This window comes from Topomyia yanbarensis, chromosome 2, assembly GCF_030247195.1.
Source record: "Topomyia yanbarensis strain Yona2022 chromosome 2, ASM3024719v1, whole genome shotgun sequence".
NCBI classification, from domain to species: domain Eukaryota; kingdom Metazoa; phylum Arthropoda; class Insecta; order Diptera; family Culicidae; genus Topomyia; species Topomyia yanbarensis.
In genome coordinates, this window is record NC_080671.1 from 206,209,090 (window position 1) to 206,230,446 (window position 21,357).

The 21,357-nt window shown below is 36.8% G+C and overlaps 1 protein-coding gene across 8 annotated transcripts in view; it reads right to left on the bottom strand.

Moving 5' to 3' along the window:
- The window catches only part of LOC131682775 (E3 SUMO-protein ligase PIAS2), a 172,920-nt gene that overhangs the window by 51,864 nt on the left and 99,699 nt on the right, over positions 1–21,357 (bottom strand). For all 8 annotated transcript variants that reach the window (XR_009304145.1, XR_009304146.1, XM_058964504.1 and 5 more), the window contains exons 2-6: positions 18,642–18,805; positions 18,008–18,581; positions 17,710–17,950; positions 17,547–17,652; positions 17,361–17,489 (exon numbers count right to left, since the gene is read on the bottom strand). Coding sequence is in view for 6 of the 8 variants with exons in the window: in XM_058964504.1 (XP_058820487.1) it covers positions 17,361–17,489; positions 17,547–17,652; positions 17,710–17,950; positions 18,008–18,581; positions 18,642–18,805 (1,214 nt within the window). In the remaining 2 variants the exon portion in view is untranslated. The remainder of the gene's footprint in view (positions 1–17,360; positions 17,490–17,546; positions 17,653–17,709; positions 17,951–18,007; positions 18,582–18,641; positions 18,806–21,357) is intronic.

A 21,357-nucleotide genomic window follows, 5' to 3' on the forward strand; every position in this document is an offset into this window, starting at 1 on the left:
TGAATCCCCAGAATACATAATTTGGCAAATATTTCAAACAGTATTCCAATTTTCGGTCTAGCAAAGTGTAACTTCTCATTTATGTGCGTTCATTTTTAGATGTTTTTTTCAGTAAATCTAGCACAACTTATTTATTCACCAATAAAAGTCTTCGCCTGTTCTTCACATGCTGGTTTTAAATCAAATGAATGGCTGGCATCCAAAGGAAGGTAACCCACGTTTTTTTCGAAATAGACTTTTAACTAGTACACGTGTTTCTTGAGAAATTTGAAAATCATTTTTAGTTTTTTTTTGCTTCTAGTAATGAAAATTGACCATCGAGGAAACCCTAGTACTAACAGGCGTCCAAAAATATTTTATAGAAACTCGAGATTTCTCGCTTGTTTTTCGAGGTTTTTAGAAAAAGTAGTCTGTCAATTCGCCATCTAGAAGTGTTAGGCTGCAGGTCATATATCTGTGAATTCTTTTTAAAACCTATTTTAATTGAATTGAGTTGTACGTTGACGTTTCGGCCCAAACAGTCGTTTCTGAAGCTGAGTGCCGCTCAAATACTTGCGATGTATGTCTATTTTCTATCTAATATGCGGTTTCTTGAACGAATGTATATTATTGAGCTTAGGGTAATTTCGGGAGACATGCCGCGCCGGGTAAGATGCCGTAATTTCTATAATCCGTATATAGGGTCACTTTTATACGGCAATATGATATTGTGAGATTGTCTTTCGAAGAATTAAAACACTGGAGATGTAAAGTAACCCTAATTATTAACTCACGACAATTTTATTAACGTTTGTAAGCATCCAGTTGCATCACAGTGCCGAAATTTTTTCAGTACAGTAGGATTCCGTTTTTGGCAACAATTTTATTTTTTTTCAGTTGCCAAAACCTGAACCGTGCCAAAAATGGAACCTTATTTTTAAAGTTTGGATTTTCAATTTACGACTTCAAAAATATTTCAAGGATTTTTAATCATATGTGAAATAAAATGAGATGAAAGAAAAAATATGCAAATTCAATTTTATTCATGATTTTATCAAATTCAGACATCGTACAGTGGGGAAAGCTTTCGACGCTCAAAACCTCTACCGCCCTGGGTATATATCCTGGAGGATTAGTGTCTTTAGCAAAGTATCTTAGATGGAAATGATCATTATTTTGACAACTTTGGCTTTAATCTAGATAAGTAGAAACTGATCTAGATCAGTTCTATCTTTTGATAGAGGTGTTCTATCAAAAAACTTTCTTCGGCAAAGTTGTTTGTTTTGATATTTCTAACACATGTACTGAAGACATTTATACATTATAACCTATGTAGATGGCGCTACATGACATTTAAAAAAATACTCGTGAAAATGAGTTTTAACATTTGTTTATGAAAAATATATCTAGAAATAAATGTTTGATTCCTAAATCTTCGAAAATATACAATAATATAAATGCTTAAAAGAGTGATAAATGTTATTATGACATTTTAAGGTTGTTTTCATCAAAAATATTAAAAAAATATGTTCCCCAAAATTTGTAATAACCCACGAAGCGGCAGATGGCGGCAGCTGGAATTTTGTTTGTGACTAGTAAAAACCTTTAACTTTATAACCACGAAGAGAAAAAAGTGGGGTTAGGTGGGCCTTTTGCAGACAAATGAAATGTGGAAAAAAATATAATTCAAGTTAAATAGTTCCTACTTCGCTAGAGAATTTTTGAGTAAACTAAAATATATGCAAATATTTTCTTGTTTTCGAATTCAAATATAATATTTCGAACTGAGAATAAATGTATCAAGTAATTAAAGTAATCTTATTTAAATCACTGCTGTGTCTAGTCCTTTCTGCAGTTTTCCGAATTGTAGTTCAGTCATAAGGCTGTGCTTATTCTTTGCAAGAAACGTTTATCAGTCAGTTGTCAAAATAATGCTCATTTTCATCCAAGATACTTTTTCGAAGACACAAATCCTTCAGGATACATACCCAGGGCGCTAGAGGATTTGAGCGTCGAAAGTAGCATTCTGCCCACTGTGCCGTCCTGTAGAATTCTCACAATCTTCGCGCACTTCTCGTGTGCAATTCACCTCATTACGAATATGTAAAATAGCATTTAAATCGAATCGCTTTTCTTCGGCCCACTGAACGTCAAAACATGAACAATTCACTGATTGGTAGTGTTGATTTCGCTCCTGGGGCTGTTATGTCTTCTTTCTGAAAATTATTGAACAATTTTGTTTAAAAAACACAGCTCTTTTAAAAAATTAATAAATTTATTGCTTCTCCATAACTAACCCATCGATGATCTTTCAAATGGAATTGATAGATTGAAAATCGAACTGCAATGCTTGAAGATATTTAGGTTTGAAGAAAACCATTTTTGTTGCAAAAATCACTTGCAACTTATCCATATTATAGGGGAAAGTCGTCGGTTGCCGGCACTGGTCGGTTTTCGGCACCCCTATGTAGCTTTTGACAGAAACCAGATATGGACATTCTGATAAATATTATTTATGTTATATATTACGCGCGATCTTTTTGTGCCGATTGCTGAAGCAGACTCGAATGTTCTGTTCTACAACCAATATATTTTTTGAACAAGTGAAACTCAACAGTTTTTTTTGATGATTTGCTTATTGTTACACTGCCCATAAAAGCATAAGAGTCCCATATGGATTTTTGACGAAAATGAGTTATCTGTTGGATTGTATTCTGTATCATCACTGAATCACAATGAACAAATAAGATTGCCAGGTTTGTTATGAAAATACCGAAAAAAAAATACCAAAACATGGCTGTCCCATCCATAAGGCTCAATGAGAATGTAAATCTTCAATAGTGTTTTTCTCGGCTTGCTGTTTTTCAATATGGGACTCCTATGCTTTTATGGGCAGCACAGAAAGAAATAAATCGATCGAAAAAGTATGCGCATTGAATATTTACGATGTGAATTTATTCTATTTTGTGATTCAACGTTGAATGGCGCCAAAATGTTCGCCACAAGTTTTCTTTTGATCAGTTTTCAAAAAAGTTACTAAAATGGGTTGTCGGCACCCAATTTTTTGTGGTAAATGCTCTCAATAACCTAATCAATATGGGTATTTTGGAACGGGCTTTACGAATAGATACCAGAGATCGATCTTTGGCACCATTCTGAAAACCAGGAAGGCGACTTCCAGTTTAGTGTTTTACATTTACATGAAGAAAGCCCACCTGGTCGTGTTTTCACCGCTAGGTAGCATCGTATATACCAGATTGTCACGACCAGATAATTTGGTGGGGGGCTCGGGGTTACCCTGGAGTCCCCCTCCCGTTTTGACTGACTTCTATCTGATCTGTCTGAAGCTTTGGTAAAAAACTGGAGTGCCTGAAACTAACTCAATGGCAGTGAATGCGATCCGTCAGTGCATTAGCAGTGCGTAATATTCGCACTAGTTTTTCACATACACATATTGTGGTTCTGACGAAGAATGATGTTCATAATGCCTTTGATGGGTATTGAACTGAATAAATTTCCTTTTACCTTTGAATCGTGATAATCAAATCATTCATATTTTTCCATTTTTAGTAATTTTTTTAGGGTGCCGACAACCGACCACATTTTTCAATATGGTAAACAGTTATCATTTTACTAAATTGTTTACAACTTTTTTTAAGTTGACAAATGAAATTAAATTCTTCGATAAGTTATTAGCTAAGGCCTCTAGCTTTCTATTGGTATGCTTATTCCCATATATTGTTTAATTGGAGTAATGTTGTGAGCCAAGAACAAAAGTGTTCCGACAACCGAACACATTCCCCTACATAAATAATGCATCTCTACACTTATTGTAATGATTAAATTGAACACGTATAGTGTAAAATATAGGTAACCCTTAAATACATAACACTGTTTTAAAACAACATTGCGAAAAACATCTCAAAATTATCACAGTACTGTATTTAAGCTATGAGACAATTTTCACAATATTAAAAAAAATTGATTTGCGCCTTTGAGGGTTAATATGACTCCCATGTTTGGAAATGAAGTCAAATGTGAAATAAATTGACACAAAAAATATCTTTTGCACATTTCTAAAAGACTTGTTATGACCAACAAAAATGTTGCCAAAAAACGGAACCCATTTGTTGCCAAAATCGGAGTGTGCCAAAAAGGGAGCATGCCAAAAACGGAACGTGCCAAAAACGGAATCTTACTGTACCACATTTAAATTTTGTTTTTTTTTTTTAAAATTATTCGATTTTTTTTTTGGTAAATCATGTATCGGTTGAATAGCTGGGACCTTTTAGAAGGAATTATGATCATGAGCACGGTTATCCATAATTACAGAGGAAAATGTCGTCGTGCGGCATCTCTCCCATACAATTGGGAGAGATGCCCCATCAAAATTGCGGGTGAGATGCCGCACTCGATGGCGGAGGATACGTAGCTCAAATGTATTTTTTTCACGGAATGTCATCAAATGATCGTTTGCGTCAGATATAGGTTAATATTAATGTGTATCCACAAACTAACGGACCTAACACAAGGTCATATAGGAAATTGAGTCTATTTATCTATAAATTTAAGCGGGCGATACTGCCGTGATCCGCATAACAGTCCCATTTGCTATGGGTTTCCTATGCAGATTGGACAGTTATGCGTATCACGCCAGGATATGTATCTAAGTATTAGTTACTTCGGTTTATTCTTTAAAGTTTCAGGTACTAATTTTAGTGAACGCATTGATTTGTAGTTATGTCAATCTTAGGATAAAAATGAAAATTTCAACGAATTGATGCTTTTTCAAAATGAGTCTTTCAAGAACAAACCTAAGTCATATAAATTCATTGTTGGGAGAAACAACCAAAAACTACTTTTAAGGAACCTCTACCAACACATAGATATATATCGCTCGTACAAACATATAAATAAATACTACCCTTAATTAAGTTATTCCAACTTAACCGTTACACAAAGTTACAAAAGAAAAATATTTTTAAAATGTTGAACACAAAAATGTTTCTAGAAATGGTATTACCCCCTAAAGAAAAATGAATCAAGCTTCATGAAACTCATCTGAAGACCGCGAATCACAAAAACATCAACGATAGCTAAAAAATACTTTTGTTCACCATTTTTCAGTTTGTGACCTCGGTGCGGTGTCTCACCCGCACATGCGGCATCTCTCCCGCAATGACCATTTTTTGAAAAAATGTTCATGGCAATTTGATGGATTTTCTTTTAAGGAAAAAACCATTTCACACTATTTTAGGAACATGTCGCTATTGATAAAAATTATTTCATGGAATATTGAATGATTTACTTTGATGCAGGATTGATTTTAAGAAATGTGCGGCATCTCTCCCCAAATTACCCTATTTTTTCGAACATTCCAGTGAAAGTGTTATGTCTCTACATTGAAAACTGGCCAAGAAATATGAAATCAAGAGAAAGACAGCACACAGCGGTCGGAAAATGAAAAAAAAAACGTTCATCGATTATTATCTTTCCTTTTAGAAATGAGACATTTCTTTAGAAAAATTGTTGTATTGCATCCAACTAGTTCGAAAAGCAGTCGCTAGGGCGGCGCTGTTATCAACTCTTTAAATAAAGTTAGATAGAAACAGGTTGTCTTCGAGAAAATTGTAGGCCATATTGTTATAAATATATCTTCGGAAGATACAACCTTTGTAGGTTTTGTCGTAGACACCATTTTTCTGTCCACTTCCATTAAAAAATGACAACAGCGCTACTCAATGACTGAATTTAGAACTAATATGGTACGATCAAATACAGCGCTAGATGTTATGCAACAACTGTGCCAGAGACAGCTTAACTCCAAAGCGAAACATAAGGAAAGGACGTACGAATTGTGGGTTACTCCTTTTTGGACCCCAGGTACCCCCGGGGTCACCCCACGAAAATGATCACGGATTGAAAAGTAGCTCATTACATGAGCTTATTTTTTCTAAGCAACATGAATAAAAATATTTTAAATTTTAATATTTTCGCAAAAAAAATTAATTTGGAAAAGCGGAAGTTTTTCCCGCTTCCTGAAAAAATGAAAAATATAGGTTACCCCCTTTTGGACGCCAATATTCCAATATTGACATGTTCAGCATTTTCGCCCATGTTTGGAACAGCATTATTGCTCGGAAAACCAAACTCAATGCTCCCTTGTAGGCTGTGTTTTAACAAACAATTATGTTAATTTCAAGAATGGCTTTGCATTCAGAATGCCTTCGAATAAATTAGTATCATTCGCAACCAGAATATTAGTAAAAATGATTTGCCCATCAATATTCTAGTATACCAAATACTTTGTAAAAAATTCCTTGGTAAAAAAGAGCTTAATCTATAATTTAGTTTCCAAAATGACAAAGTCCACCAAAACTGTTTATCCTAGTCAAACTTGTCGTTAAACATGCTAACACTAATTATTTTATGGTAAGTACGTATAGTAAAAACTACCTTATTTTCTTCACCCAAGATGTAATATACGGGAAACCTGTTTTCCGAGAGAAGGTCAACATTGTTTCTGTTTAGTATGTAAAATTTATTCTAAAACCGTACATAAAAACAAAAGCGGTTCACTAAAATTAGGACTGAATCATAAAATAATATTTCGGTAAATTTCTGTTTTAGGTTAATTTTTGAATGGTGTTTCTTTTGGTTAACCACCTCGGTTCTAGTAACGACTGTTGCTCGGTTGACGTCTGAAAGCGGAAAGAAAGAATATCCAGTTCTCTAAACTAGAGAAGCTCGCAGTAGGAAAAACTCCAAGAAAGGCCTACTAGATCGGCTATAATGTATTTCAACGGTTTGCATGCTGTAGTATAATAGGGTGCCCAACTAAAGAGAAACAATACTTCACATACTCCCCCCACTCATTTGCTCTTCAAAAGGTAAAACACATAATTTACTAATGGACCTCTTGATTTCACCCTTAGAGCTATATAGAGTCGCCACTCGAACAAGACTATCCGGATCAGGGTGTACCTTGGTAACACGTCCAGTGATCCATGAACACGGAGGAAGGTTGTCGTCTTTGATTAAACATAGCTGCCCAACAAGTATATTGGGGTAGATTGAAGAGAATTTTTTGTTCCTCTGCTGTAGGTGATTTAAATATTCGCGTTTCCATCTCTTCCAAAACAGTTGTACATTTTTTGTACTTGTTCCAAACGGGTCAGCTTACTAGACGATGTTTCAGTGATGTTCACATCTGGAAGAGCATTTATAGGGCCTCCAATGAGGAAATGTCCTGGGGTTAATGGAATAGGGTCACGTGGGTCAGCGGATAACGGAGAGATGGGTCTTGAGTTCAAGCAACCTTCGATTTGCTTCAATAGTGTAAGCATTTCCTCGTACGTCGGGATTGAAGAACCTAGGATTTTCTTCATGTGTTTTTTAACACTCTTTATGCCTGCCTCCCATATTCCTCCGAAATTAGGAGAACGAGGTGGAATAAACTTCCACTCCATTTCTTCCATTATGCAGAAATCGCGTATTGCTGGTTCCACTTCGTTTTCAAATAAGACGGTTAAGGCCTTGATCTCGTTTCGGGAACCAACAAAGTTTGTGGCATTGTCACAATAAATTACATTACAACGCCCGCGCTGACTAGTGAATCTTCTTAGTGCAGCTATGAATGAAGCACTAGAAAGGCTACTAACGAGTTCCAAATGTACGGCTCGAGTCCGTAAACAGATAAACAGGGCCATGTACGCTTTCAGAGTTTTTTGTGTTCGAACGAAGTTTTCCTTGATGGTGAAAGGGCCACCAAAATCTACCCCACATGTTTGAAATGGTCTCCCAGGAGTTATTCGCACGTCCGGCATCTATCCCATAATTTGTTTCGCCGTGTTTGGATTGTTCCCGAAGCAAGTCATGCATTTGTGCACAATCTTGCGAACTAAACTTCTACCATGGATCGGCCAATACTTTAATCTTAGTGCGTACAAAAGACCTTGTGGGCCAACGTGAAGATACTGGTGATGATGTTGTACAGCAATCAACCATGTCGCGTTACAATTTCTGGGCAATATGATAGGGTGTTGTTGATTGAATCCTACTCCTGATGACTGTAGCCTTCCTCCAACCCGAAGTAATCCATCGGTATCCAAGAACGGGTTCATACTTATTAGACTACTATTTTTGTTAACAGCTCTCCCGGATGTTAGTTTATTTACCTCCTTTGAAAAATGCTGCAGCTGAATCATCTTTATAATTTGGTTGTGTGCCTGTTTTAACTCATTTAAGGTGAGATGTTCGACGGTTCGATCAGTTTTTTTACTCATACAGTTCCGTTTGAATCGTAGACAGTAAGCAATGATTCTCTGTAACTTTGTGTAACTGGAATATCGATCTATCAATGTATAATCTCGTTCATCTTGTATATCTTGTGGTTGCTGGTCAATCGTGGCAATTCGTCGCTGTTGTGCTATCTTATGACAAGCGCCATTTAGCACATTTCGAGAAAAACGATTTTTAAAGTTTGAGATTGAATATCTTGAAACTTATAAATGGTAAAAACAATTCAAAGAAGACAATTAATGCTTCAATCTATTCTGTATTAAACTCTCAAATATCATGAAGTTCGGTTGACTATGTTGCGAGTTTGCACTATAAATGTAAACAAAAGTCGCACTCACACGTGTCGTAGGTGTGTATTGATGGCAAAATTTGTATGGCGTGTCATAATTGTGCATGGAAAATTTTCCATAGAAAAAAAGCATCAATTATGAACTTTTATTAATATCTTCGGTTTTATTCGGCCTAGAAACAATTGATGAGATGCATTTTGAAGGAAATTGAGCAAGCAATCTAGAAAAAATAGTAATTTTTAATTACAGTGTTGCCAAACATGAAATATTGCCAATTTAAAAGTAAAACTGCATATTTCTCGCAATACATGTATTTTTATTTTAAAAATTATTATGCCATTGTGTTCCTCAGACATTTTTACATATAAAAACATCTAAAACTTCTACATTACTTAAGCGAATCCCAAGATACAGTGATTTAAAGCAAAAAACTGACAATTTCTCATCACTTTTTTCGCTATAACTCAGTAACCAAGCAAAATTTCAAAATTCTGAAAACGCTATTTTGTAGAGAATTTTCAGATTAGTAATATTGCATATCTAACTCAGTTTACCCCAAAATGGCGTTTGTCATAAGATAGCACAACAGCGACGAATTAACGTGTTCAAATTCCGGACCTTTCCACCAAATTGCAACTTCTGCTAATTTCTTTGCGGAAGCACCCCTAGAAATTAAATCGGTAGGATTTTCTTTAGAGCAAACATGATTCCAGTCGTGACACGATGATATTTCGTTGATTTTGGCTACTCGATTCCTAATAAAGGTAGGTCAATTTTTGGTAGGTTTAGAGATCCAATCTAAAGTTACCATTGAGTCTGTCCAATAATAAGCGCCTTCGATGTTAACGTTAATTGTTTCCTTCACCCTTGTCATTAATTCCACCAATAATGTGGCAGCCCGGAGCTCCATTCTAGGAATTGTCATATCTTCTTTTTTGTTTTGGTCGGCACTAGAAGCCATACGAGATTTTGCGCAGAGTAGATTGACATGTACTTCATTCTCAACAACTGTTCTAACATATATCACAGCACCATATGCTCGTTTCGACGCGTCTGAAAATCCATGAAGCTCCATTGTACCTCCAGTGGTGGTAATGTACCTTGCGAAACTAATGGTGTCGAGCTCAGCTATTTGTTCACAGAACCATTTTTATTCTTCCGTAACCTGATCGGGTAGCGGCTCATCCCAGTCTAGTTTCTTCGTCCATATACTTTGCATTATTAATTTTCCGTGAACAATTATGGGACTCAAAATTCCGAGAGGGTCGTAAATCTTTTGAACTTCGGACAAAATGTTGCGTTTTGTCATTCCTGCTTGTACGTTGACTTCGTTGCTGAAGCTGAACCTGTCCGAATGTGTGTCCCAACGCATTCCTAAGATTTTCACGATTTTCGACTCGTCTTTTTCATGGCCCGTTAACGGCCCGTTAACGCATCGTCCATGTAAAAATCCATCTGAATGACTCGACTTGCCTCAGGATATATATGCTCGAAATCCATCGCCAGCTGCTTGAGGCAACGAGCCGCAATGAAAGGGGCGGAACATGTACCGTAAGTGACAGTATTAAGTCGAAATGTGCTTACTCGCTCGTCTGGTGAAAACCGCCATAATATCAGTTGTAATTGCCGATCTTCTTCATGAACTTCTATTTGTCGAAACATTTTCTTTATATCGGCTGTTAGCACGTATCGATGACACCGAAATCTCATCAGTATATCGAAAATATCTTGTTGCAATGAAGGTCCTGTCATCATCACATCATTCAATGATATTCCATTGGATGTTGCAGCTGATCCATTAAACACGGTTCTCAATTTGGTGGTGCTACTTTCAGGTCTAAGCACTGCATGATGTGGGAAATAAAATATGGGTTCATGTTGCATTATGTGTTGGGCGTCTAACTTTTCCATATGATTCAGTTTCAGATAGTCAGTCATGAACGCTACGTATTCCTTTTGTAACTGAGGGTCCTTCTCAAATCTTTTCTCTAGTCTCAACAGCTTGTCCAGAGCCAAACTTCTGGAATCGCCGAGTTGTGTAACAGTCGATTTCAGTGGTAATCTAACATTGAATCTACCATCCGGAGTTCGTGATGCAGTTTCCACAAAAAGTTGTTCACATAGAACCTCTTCCTCCGTCCAGTCTCTGCACAATAAGTTAGTTGTGTTTTCGTTTATGAATTTGGTCACTGTGTGGTTCGCATTTATCTGTGCTACTGTTCCTCCTATAACCCAACCTAACGCTGTATTCTGCATGAATGGTAAGTGCTCGTCAATTTGTCTATTTCCACTACGAAGGATATCGAACACTACTGAAGTTCCAAGTAACATATCAACTGGTCTGCTCAGGTGAAAATCTGGATCGGCCAGATTCTCATCTATAATATTCCAATCGCCTATGTCCACGTTAGTTGGTGGTAGAAATCCAGTGATATTGTCTATTACTAGTACGGAAATCGTTTTGCGGTAGTTGCTTAGGTGTGACCTAAATGACACCGCGGCTCTTTCGTGTATCGATTGTGACAACTGTCCGAATCCAGCTGCTTGTCAATGCGATTTGTTCTAATGCCCATTCGGCGTATAAGAGTTGGTAATAAAATTGGACTCTGACCCAGAATCAAGCAACATGCGACTTGCTACTGACGAACCGTTAGTCGCGACGACTAGTATGGAAGCAGTAGGTAGGATTGTCTGGGCTAATATATCACTCACTTCTTCAAGTTCTGTAATATAGTTTATTGTACCAAATGCATTATTATAAAGAATTGATCAATTTCACTTTATACATTTACTCACGGTGTTCATTTCTGTTCCGTTGATTGTATTCAACAGAGCATGTTGGCTGCTTTTCGCGGTGGATAGACGTATGGTGTTTGCGTTCGCATTTTATGCATCCCTTGCTCCAGCATTGCTCGGCATTGTGCCCAGGTCTTAGACAATTGTAGCACAAAGAAGATCTTTTGATGATCTTGACCTTTTCCTCGATAGACTTTGCTCTGTACTGACTGCAACTTCCTATGAAATGGTTGGCTCCACACATGCAACATCTTTGAGAGCCGGTTGTCTTTGTTGTGGTGTATGCTTTAACTTCCGCCCTGAACCTCTTTTGTGTGTTGTTGGAATCAACCGTGGATTTTCGTTTCATAGGTATCGCGTCTAGCACTTGGCACCTATCCGATACGAAATTTTCCAATTGATTGTACAGCGGCGGTGTTGTTCCCGATGCAACCGATTCCCATTCTCTGCGGGTGGTAGGATCCAGTTTATTGGCCATGAGGTGGATTAGCATAGCATCCCAAGATGTCACAGGCTGTTTTAAATTTTCGAGACAGCGAAGATGTTTCTTAGCATTATCAAATAGACTTCTTAATTCCGCAGCTGACTCTACTTCTACCGATCTCAATTCAAACAATTCTCGTGTGTGTTTTTGAACCAGCAGCTTTGGGTTGTTATAACGTTGTTCGATCATATCATAGGCAATTGAGTAGTTGTCAACGGTTGTCGGTAAGGAATCAATCAATCCCAAGGCTGCACCACGGAGGGATAGCTTCAAATACTCAAATTTCTGTATTACAGGAAGTGATTCGCGGTGGTGAATCAAAGCATTGAATTTATCGAACCATTCCAACCAGTTTTCGCCATGGCCAGAAAATACTGGAAGATCAATAATAGGAAGTCTCACGGAGTCCTTACTGGCTGCATTACAATCCGTGTGCTCCCGGCCCTTGGATGCGATTGTCCGTTCGAATGTAGTAAGGCCATTGATGTAATGAATTTCCACTTCATCGCGATTCTGGCTTTCCTCGGGGTTCCATTTCTCCAGTGTACTTTGCGCTTGATCGTACGATTTATAGCATTCTTTCAGCATATCACGTCGAGCCTCAAGGGCCATTCGATCATCTTGAAAAGTTGTTATTGTCTTGATGATATTAGTAATTCTGGATACGGAATGATTCCTCTGCGCGGTGATACTATCGTATTCCGATTGCATAACGTAGATCATCGGACTGGTAGGTTCAGACGATTCTTCAATGATACCGTCGAGTTCGTTTTCGTTATCCGACATTTCTGCACCTGTTAAGCAGCAAGTATTATTTACCCTTTTGCGTTAACCTCTTTGTCTTCAATAATTAAATCCCGTAGGAATTTTATACATGTATTGATTATTCATTCATTGTTACTTTCAAACTTCAAATTAAGAGCCATTTTTAGATTTTCTTCTTTTGTTTTAGCGCGTCCTAACTCACTTGCTAGACTGCTTACTAAAGCATCGAAATTACTTTACACAGCGTTCACATTGATATCTTGAACTATGTATCGAAATTTTCGTTGGCTTTTCTCATTCTGGTCAATTTGTTGAATCGACCCTAGCGTCAGAGCTATCTCAGCCGACCCGCGTGTCAGCTGCATTATTAAATCGACACAAGCATCGAAACTTCTCTGCCAACCCACATGTTAGCCATATTGTTTAATAACCACCATAATCTAAAATGGTTGTGTCAACCCACATGTCGACCATTTTGTTATATCAACCCAAGCACCAAAACTTCTCTGCCAACACACATGTTAGCCGTATTGTGCAATGAAAACCATCATCAATTTTTTTTCTTTTAAACCACATGTCGGCCATTTTTTTTGAGTCGGCCCAAGCGTTGAAGTTATCTTAGCCAACCCGCGTGTCAGCTACATTATTGTATCGACCCAAGCATCGATACGGCTTTGCCAACCCACATGTTAGCAATATTGTGCAATCAACCCCATCGTCGAAAATTTTTCTGCTAACCCGCTTTAGCCAACATCAGAAGCTCTTCAGCCAACTCACATGTTAGTTTTTTACTGTATTAATTCCTATTAGCGATTTCTGTTGCTAACCCATGTAATAGCTCACTGTTAACATAGCTGAATACCTGAAATGCAAATAAATTATTCCACTGAAATTACCTAAGGCCGAGCCACAATCCGGTTCGAAGGACCAGTGAAAATGTTTCTTTTGGTTAACCACCTCGGTTCTAGTAACGACTGTTGCTCGGTTGACGTCTGAAAGCGGAAAGAAAGAATATCCAGTTCTCTAAACTAGAGAAGCTCGCAGTAGGAAAAACTCCAAGAAAGGCCTACTAGATCGGCTATGATGTATTTCAACGGTTTTCATGCTGTAGTATAATAGGGTGCCCAACTAAAGAGAAACAATACTTCACAAATGGTGTATGAGAACATCGTTTACCCATACAAATTATAAAATATCTTGAAGTACTCTGCTGCCCATAACAGCATAAGAGTCCCATGGTGAAAAACAGCAAGCCGAGGAAAACGCTGTTCAAGATTGTCCCATCCATTGATCCAAATGGATGGGACAACCATGTTTTGGTATTTCTTTTTAATATTTTCTGAACAAAGTGCAGTGTGATTTAGTGGTGATACAGAATACAATCCAACGGATAACTCATTTTCGACAAAAATCCACATGGGACTCTTATGCGTTTATGGGCAGTCTGCTGCCCTACGCATAATTGTCCCTTGTTAATTTTTGAGCACATATTTTCACTTTTAAAATACAACAGTAAATTTTCACGTATATTTCCAGAAAACAATCAAATCATATAGTTTGTTCAAAGACTCGTTAAAAATACTAAGTCGGTTTGTTCCAATATTAGAATTCTACGCAAAATTGTCGCACTAATAAAATATCAAAAAATATATCATAATACATAATCATATTGTGTTAGATCCTGGAGAATGAAAAAGGTGATCGAAAGAAAGTTTCGTTGAAAATGATATGGGTGAGTTATTAGTAACTACAGTAGTGAGATCATCCCTATAAAATTTGTTATAGCTGTTATAACTTCCAAATACTTTGAACATGGCGATCGCATCCATTTCCAATTTCAGTGAGGCTAAAAACCTTCCAGTGCCAAGAAAACTGGAACTGATATACAAATTTTCCAATTATTAGTAGATTTCTCGGTATAACAGTTCCACTAAACATTTTCAACAAAACGTTGGGATGGAACGAAGTTTTAGGTATTAATACTTTATTTGATTCGTTTCTCTCCAGTTAACCAATATGACACTTTTGATCGCACTTTTCCCAGTTGTCAGTTTAAAAAATAGAATATAGGCGTAGAACAGCAGTCAGAGATGTAAACATTACACTGGTCGACAGCCATTTTGGTGCAGGGTTGTGATAGTAGTTTTTAGGGTATATCGGGTGCGCTGAATTAAAAAATGACCATTGTTTTTACCACCGTGCCCCTGCTTTTGAGATTTCTTCATTAATTTGCTTACTAGTCAGTGTTAAATATTTTTTTTTAATTTTTCGAATTTACAAACTGTATCAAATCTATTATTAAAAGGTGCTACAAACATCTGACAAATATTTAGAAATCCGGAAAGTCATATATACTGTCAAATTCGAAAAAACAATGCGTAAACAAAAAAATGCCACTTTTTACGAAAAACATTTTGCCAAACTCAAAATGTTGCCATTTCAAAAGTACTGAATAAATTTCGATCATCAATAGCTATATTGGTAGCTGTAAGCGTCTTCTTTCAGACAAAAAAAAAGTTCAAGCTAAACAGACGAAAATTATCAGGATTCTTATCAATTAACCTAATTGAAGAAAATCTTCAAAATCATCTCTTTTTGGTATTACTACAGACACGACAAAAACTTCGGAAAATCTATTGAAAATAAACGTCTTTTTATAGACTACGATGCTCTGGATATAAATTAAAAGCCAAAGTAGTTTTATTATCACATTTTAACATAACCTAAAAATATTTTATACCAGTATTTTGTAATAGTTATACCAGGCTATTTTTTTCCTAGCCAAGTCTTTGTTAAAATCAAAACAACTCAATGCAATAGCATGGGCGACATGGGCCTAGAAGCAGCTAGGCTCATCATAAGTTGTCTACTGTCGATGTCTGTATATCTACATGACGGATGACAGGAATGACAGCCCCCTGAGTTATACATTAAACAAAAACACGTGCTTGAAGAGTTAGAAAGAGACAGCAATTTTGCACCTCACCTCATTACGATCAAAGGCATTTGACAGTTCAGCTCTATAGTTCTTGGTGTTTCATTTGTGATACCGTTTGAGTTTGTTGCCTGCGTATTTCTTGGGATGTGCATTCAAGAAGTAAATACGAACAAGTATTTATACATTGTATATATTCAGTACTTTATGCCTAGCACACAGGAACAGAATAGATTCAATGAGAAATATGGCGGCGTAGACAGTGTAAGAATGATCCAAATCATGGGATACTGGCTAACAGTATTTCAAGCAAAAATATAGGTCATTCTAGAATGCACTTACGTATATCTAAAATTAAAATAACGGTACGCAAATATCTGCATTTTTTCAGATAGTCAGGCTGCGCTCAACGCATTGAGGGCTCCTACATGTCGTTCAAAACTAGTACACTTTCATTCTTGCACTCCGACAATTGGCGGAGAAAACCATGTTAATTTATGTATTCCGGGACATAGTGGCGTTGCAAAGCCGATGATCTAGCAAGAAGAGGGTTTTCCACTAATTTTTTAGGCCCAGAAGCATTATGTGGAGTCTCACCGAGTGCCCTCAAAATGCAACTATAAAGAACATTTGGAGTACGACAAAGAAATTTATCTAACCCAACGAGAAAAAAAGCCTGGAGTTACTTAGACTAAACAAAAAAGAGCTATGCATCATGACAGGACTACCTACCGGACACTGTCCTAGTAAATATTATCTTAAGAAAATTGGTAAGCTTACAAACGATACATGTCGCTTCTGCGGATCTGAAAGTGAAACATCTGCTCTGCGAATGCAGTGCATCGAAGTCTATAAAAAACATTTATTTTTTATAGATTTTCTGAAGTTTTTGTCGTGTTCGTAGTAATACTAAAATGCATTGATCTTGAAGATTTTTTTTCAATTAGGTGAATTGATCAGAACTCTGAAAATTTTCGTCTGTTTAGCTTTTTTTAAAAAAAGAAGACGCTTATAGCTACGAATATAGCTATTGTTGATTGAAATCCATTAATAACTTTTGAAATGGCAGCATTTTGAATTTTGCAAAATTTCAAATTTTCGTGAAAAAGTGGCATTTTTTTGTTCAGGCATGGTTTTTTCGAATTTGACAGTATTCAATATGCCTTTTCAGATTTCCAAATATTTGTCAGGTGTTTGTAGCACCTTTTAATAATAGATTTGATACAGTTCGTAAATTTGAAAAATTTAGAAAAAAATTAACGCTGCCTAGTAAAGAAAAACAAATTAATGGAGAAATCTCAAAAACAGGAGTACATCAGTAAAAACTATGATCATTTTTTAACTCAGCGCACCCGAGTTACCCTAAAAACTACTATCACAACCATGCCCAATTTTTTTTTTATTTTGTAGACCAGTCTGAATAACAGAAAATCGTCTCAGCTTTGTTCCACTACTACAGGAATGAAAAGAAAATAACTTTTTGAAATAGAGGAATTTTAAAACAAACAATAAATTAAAGCAAAAGCTCTATAACTCTGACACGTTTAAGATTTGATTATATGCATTACAATTTTTTTGCCAAATATAAACTTCTATCATCTCTCAAGAGATGATTAATAATGCACCAGACATCTTGTATAACAATTAGCCTGTGTTGCGTAGCCGACATAAATTGACTTTTACTACAAGCCGTGTGTAAACATTGTTTCACAGCTTAATAGCGTGTTGGTAAACACGGCTCACAGTAAAAGTCAACTTATGTCAATTTTTCAGCGTGTACAGGCTAATTGCTGTTATAAAGCTAACATACCCGTCGATAACAAGATTGTCGTAGATGGCAGCCTTGTCGCAAACTGGACAGTTCCAGGTTGGCTTACGTTCGTTCATTTGTAAGTAAAGTGATGCATCGAAGCATTGTAGATGTGAGCATGTGGAGGATCTGGAATGTATAGGTAGTATATTATATTGCGCGATTCACGAATGTCCCGAACCTTACCTACACGGAGTCGCCATGCGCATTTTGCCAAGAGGACAAATTAAAGAAACTTTCAACATAGTCGTTGCAATTTCGCAGTCTGCATCCTCATTTAGTTTTTCCTTGACTGCGGATACATGTTTTAATTATTAATTGATTTACATTATCAAATTCAACTACTTACTCAACGCCCTTGTGTAATCTGCTGGTTTTACACCTTTGGTCTTCATACGTTGCAACAATTGAGTGGACGTCAGCTTGCGTACCAAATAACAGGCTGCAGCATAACCCCGATTGTATTCCGTGCACCAAGAGACCGCAATGTGATTTGCAACAAGAGGTGAAAGTTTTACATTTGGCGTTATATTAACTGGGCGAGGAGGGCGTTTTGGCTCAACTCCTGGTTTATTAGTTGGAATGGGATTCTGAAATATAAATGGATATCCACAGGCTAACAAACAAATAAACATAAGTGTTACTACCGGAAGTGGACACAATTTGTTGTTCACTTTGACTGCAATATTCGGAGGGAAATAATCTTCCTGTTCACACGACGTCTCCAACAAACAAAATCGTAACTGCACCTGAATTGTGTGTTCAATTTTGTTAGCGTTACGAATGTCCCTGTTGGTGGCGATGTCAGTTGCTTGTTGGGGAGTTAAATGAAAAAAGAAAGAACCTTCCTGAACTCGTTGTGTTGTGTTGCTTGGTACGAGTGTAGCAGGTTTCAATAACGTGGCAAGTACATCAAAAAACGCCAGTTTTTTCAATTTAACATCCGGGTGTATTGGGTAGCCCGGATTGGGTGTTGTCTCCGGGTAAGGAATTGGAACGATACCGTTAGCATGTACTTGTGCTCCGCGGTTGTCATTCTGTACGGCGTTGGCGTATTGCTGCTGATACATGCTGGAAGCTGCGCGTGGAACGATCTGCAAGGGGGGGTTTACGATTGGGTTGCTGACCAACGGTGGTGAAGTAAATAGAGGATTATCAACTGGTGCCTTTAATGCACTGGGGATCTCAGCTTCTTTTGCTAATGATTCGGTTTCTTCTTGACTGAAAAAAAACACACAAATATAAATAAACGCGAATGGGGATGGATATCAATGCTCTTACACTTTCTTGTGAAGATCGCGTACTTTATACTTCAGCACTGAGATATTCTGACGAACCAGTATCAAAACGCGTTCAATAAGTTCACTTCTTCGCCCACTTCGGCTGATGTTATGTTCGCCAAGCAGCTGCTGTAAATCAGATATACGAAGCTGATGCACCAGATCCTGTAATTGGGAAAATGTGACAAAAATAGACAAGTTGAGTGATTGGCAGGAAACACAAGCATGTAATTACAACAAACAAATTCTGTTTAAGGCTCAAGTTACCTTTTTGAGCATGTGTTAGAATTGTACGCTTGGTAGTATGCATAGAAAAAATTGTGTTCAGCTTTGCCACCGGATTATTCATTTAAACCTTTTAAAAACTCTAAAAGAATAATATCAGTCGATTTATTAGATCATTACGATTCAAATCATGCAAAATAGCTGCTGGAAAAACCATCGGCTTGGCTAAATGGTGCTTTTGAAAGTGGCTCTGGTTTTTTCATTGTGCAGTTGTGTTACGTACCGCAACACGGTGTGGTAGTGTGACAAAAAATCACAACCACTTTTCAAAAGCACCATTTAACTAACCCGATAGTTTTTCCAGCAGCTATTTTGCATGATTTGAATCGTGGTGACATAATAAATCGACTGATATTCTTCGTTTAGTGTTTGAAAAGGTTAATCCGGTGGCAAAGCTAAACACATTTTTTTCTACCCAAGCGTTCAATTCTAACACATGCTCAAAAAAGGTAACTTGAGCCTTATGTAAGATTTGTCAACATGTTTAATGATTTTGGCTACGTATAGTTTCTTTTGCTAAGAATAAACTGACCGCGTTCATAGATCCATAGGTGCTTAACGTTGGCTTAAGGGGGAAGATAAGTATAATTCGGTAAAAAAGACAGACTTTGAAAAAAAAATTGCGATACAGAGAGTGTTAGTACATATATTCATTACGTTTCCACATAATATTGACATAAATGCAGTCCAGCCGCCATCTTGTGTCGAATATAGTTGACACTTTTATTTTTTGTAAATCAAAGCTAGTATTTTAAATCCTATATGCGGGATATCGATTCATCTTTACATTGTGTCAAGGAAGTTTTTCAATGGATTTTTATTATTTTTGCTTGTGTGTAAGTTATAAATATACATGCATTTTAAAATAGTAATGTCTTTTCATTCCCTTTCTAAAAATCACGAAAACATTTTTTGTCTCCTAAGGCAGTCCACCCTCTTAAGTGTGTACTCATTAATTTAGGACACATTTTTAACGTAAACTACCCAAACAAACTAACGAATAAGATAGTCATATTTTGGAAGAAGCCGTTAAATTATTTTTTTAACAAACTACCAAGAATGTGGTATAGTTCGATGCAATAGAAAACATACGTCCTCAAAAATAAACCTCAAGTAGACAGTATTCGAAGAAGTTTCTTGTCATAAGTTAGAAAATTATCTGTCAGAAGGTACTGGCAAATGAGGGTTTGCACAATGATAAGTGAACAAGGTACATCCCGACAACTTGAAATTTTTTATGGTTATTTCTAGCGGTGGTAGATACAAAATAAAGTACAAAATATGTCCTGATGTTACCCTTTTCCGTTTTATCGAAATAAAATTCGGCCGGTATATTAAAACGGATAATTACTGTATCGAACAATAAATAACATGCTATAATTTTTAAACCAATAGAAACTTGTTGTCTTCAGCAACGTTGTTTGCAAAAGAACGAGCTCTAAAATTGCTGAAGACATCATCTCAGTATAATCACTTAAAGCTCAAGTTACCTCAAGGCTTGGTAGTGTGCGTAAGAAAAATTGTGCTCAGCTTTTCCACCAGATTATCCATTTAAACCTATTCAAAACTCAAAAAGAAGAATATCAGTCGATTTATTAGATCATCACGATTCAATTCATGCAAAATACCTGCTGGAAAAATCATCGGCTTAGCTGAATGGTGCTTTTGAAAAAGTGGCTGTGGTTTTATCATTACGCTGTTGTGTTGCGTGCCCCAGCACGGTGTGGTAGTGTGACAAAAAATCACAACCACTTTTTCAAAAGCACCATTTAGCGAAACCGATAGTTTTTCCAGCAGCTATTTTGTATGATTTGAATCGTTGTGATCTAATAAATCGGCTGATTTTCTTCTTTTAGAGTTTTGAAAAGGTTTAAATGGATAATCCGGTGGCAAAGCTGAACACAATTTTTCCTACCCATACTACCCAGCGTTCGAAACTAACACATGCTCAAAAAGGTAACTTGAACCTTAAAAGAAAATTAATGAGAATATTTCACTCGTAGGGGGAATAATCTGTGAAAACATAATGCCAAAAGAAAAAACATGTTAAATCCAATAAATTCCCCAAAGATGCTATTGAGTTTAACTTAGCCGTTTAGGCGCTCATAGACGATTTCCTGTTTTACATTTCTTAGAATGCGCTCAAACTTTCAAGATTTTTTCCGAGGACCTTGTATACCAATTGACTCAGCTCGACGATTTGGGACAAGGTCTGTGTGTGAACGCTATTAAATGGTTTTTGATTCTGATATTTAGTTTTCAAAATATTAATATTTGAATGTGCAAAAACTGCGTTTTTTGCAATTATCTGCCGAAATTGATACCTTGGAAAATGAAAAGCGATATAAATAACTCCATGTAACGGCGTAGCCAACCTTGGGGTTTTAACACCACCTCCCCTCTACCAACAAAAAAAAATAGATTGAAATTAA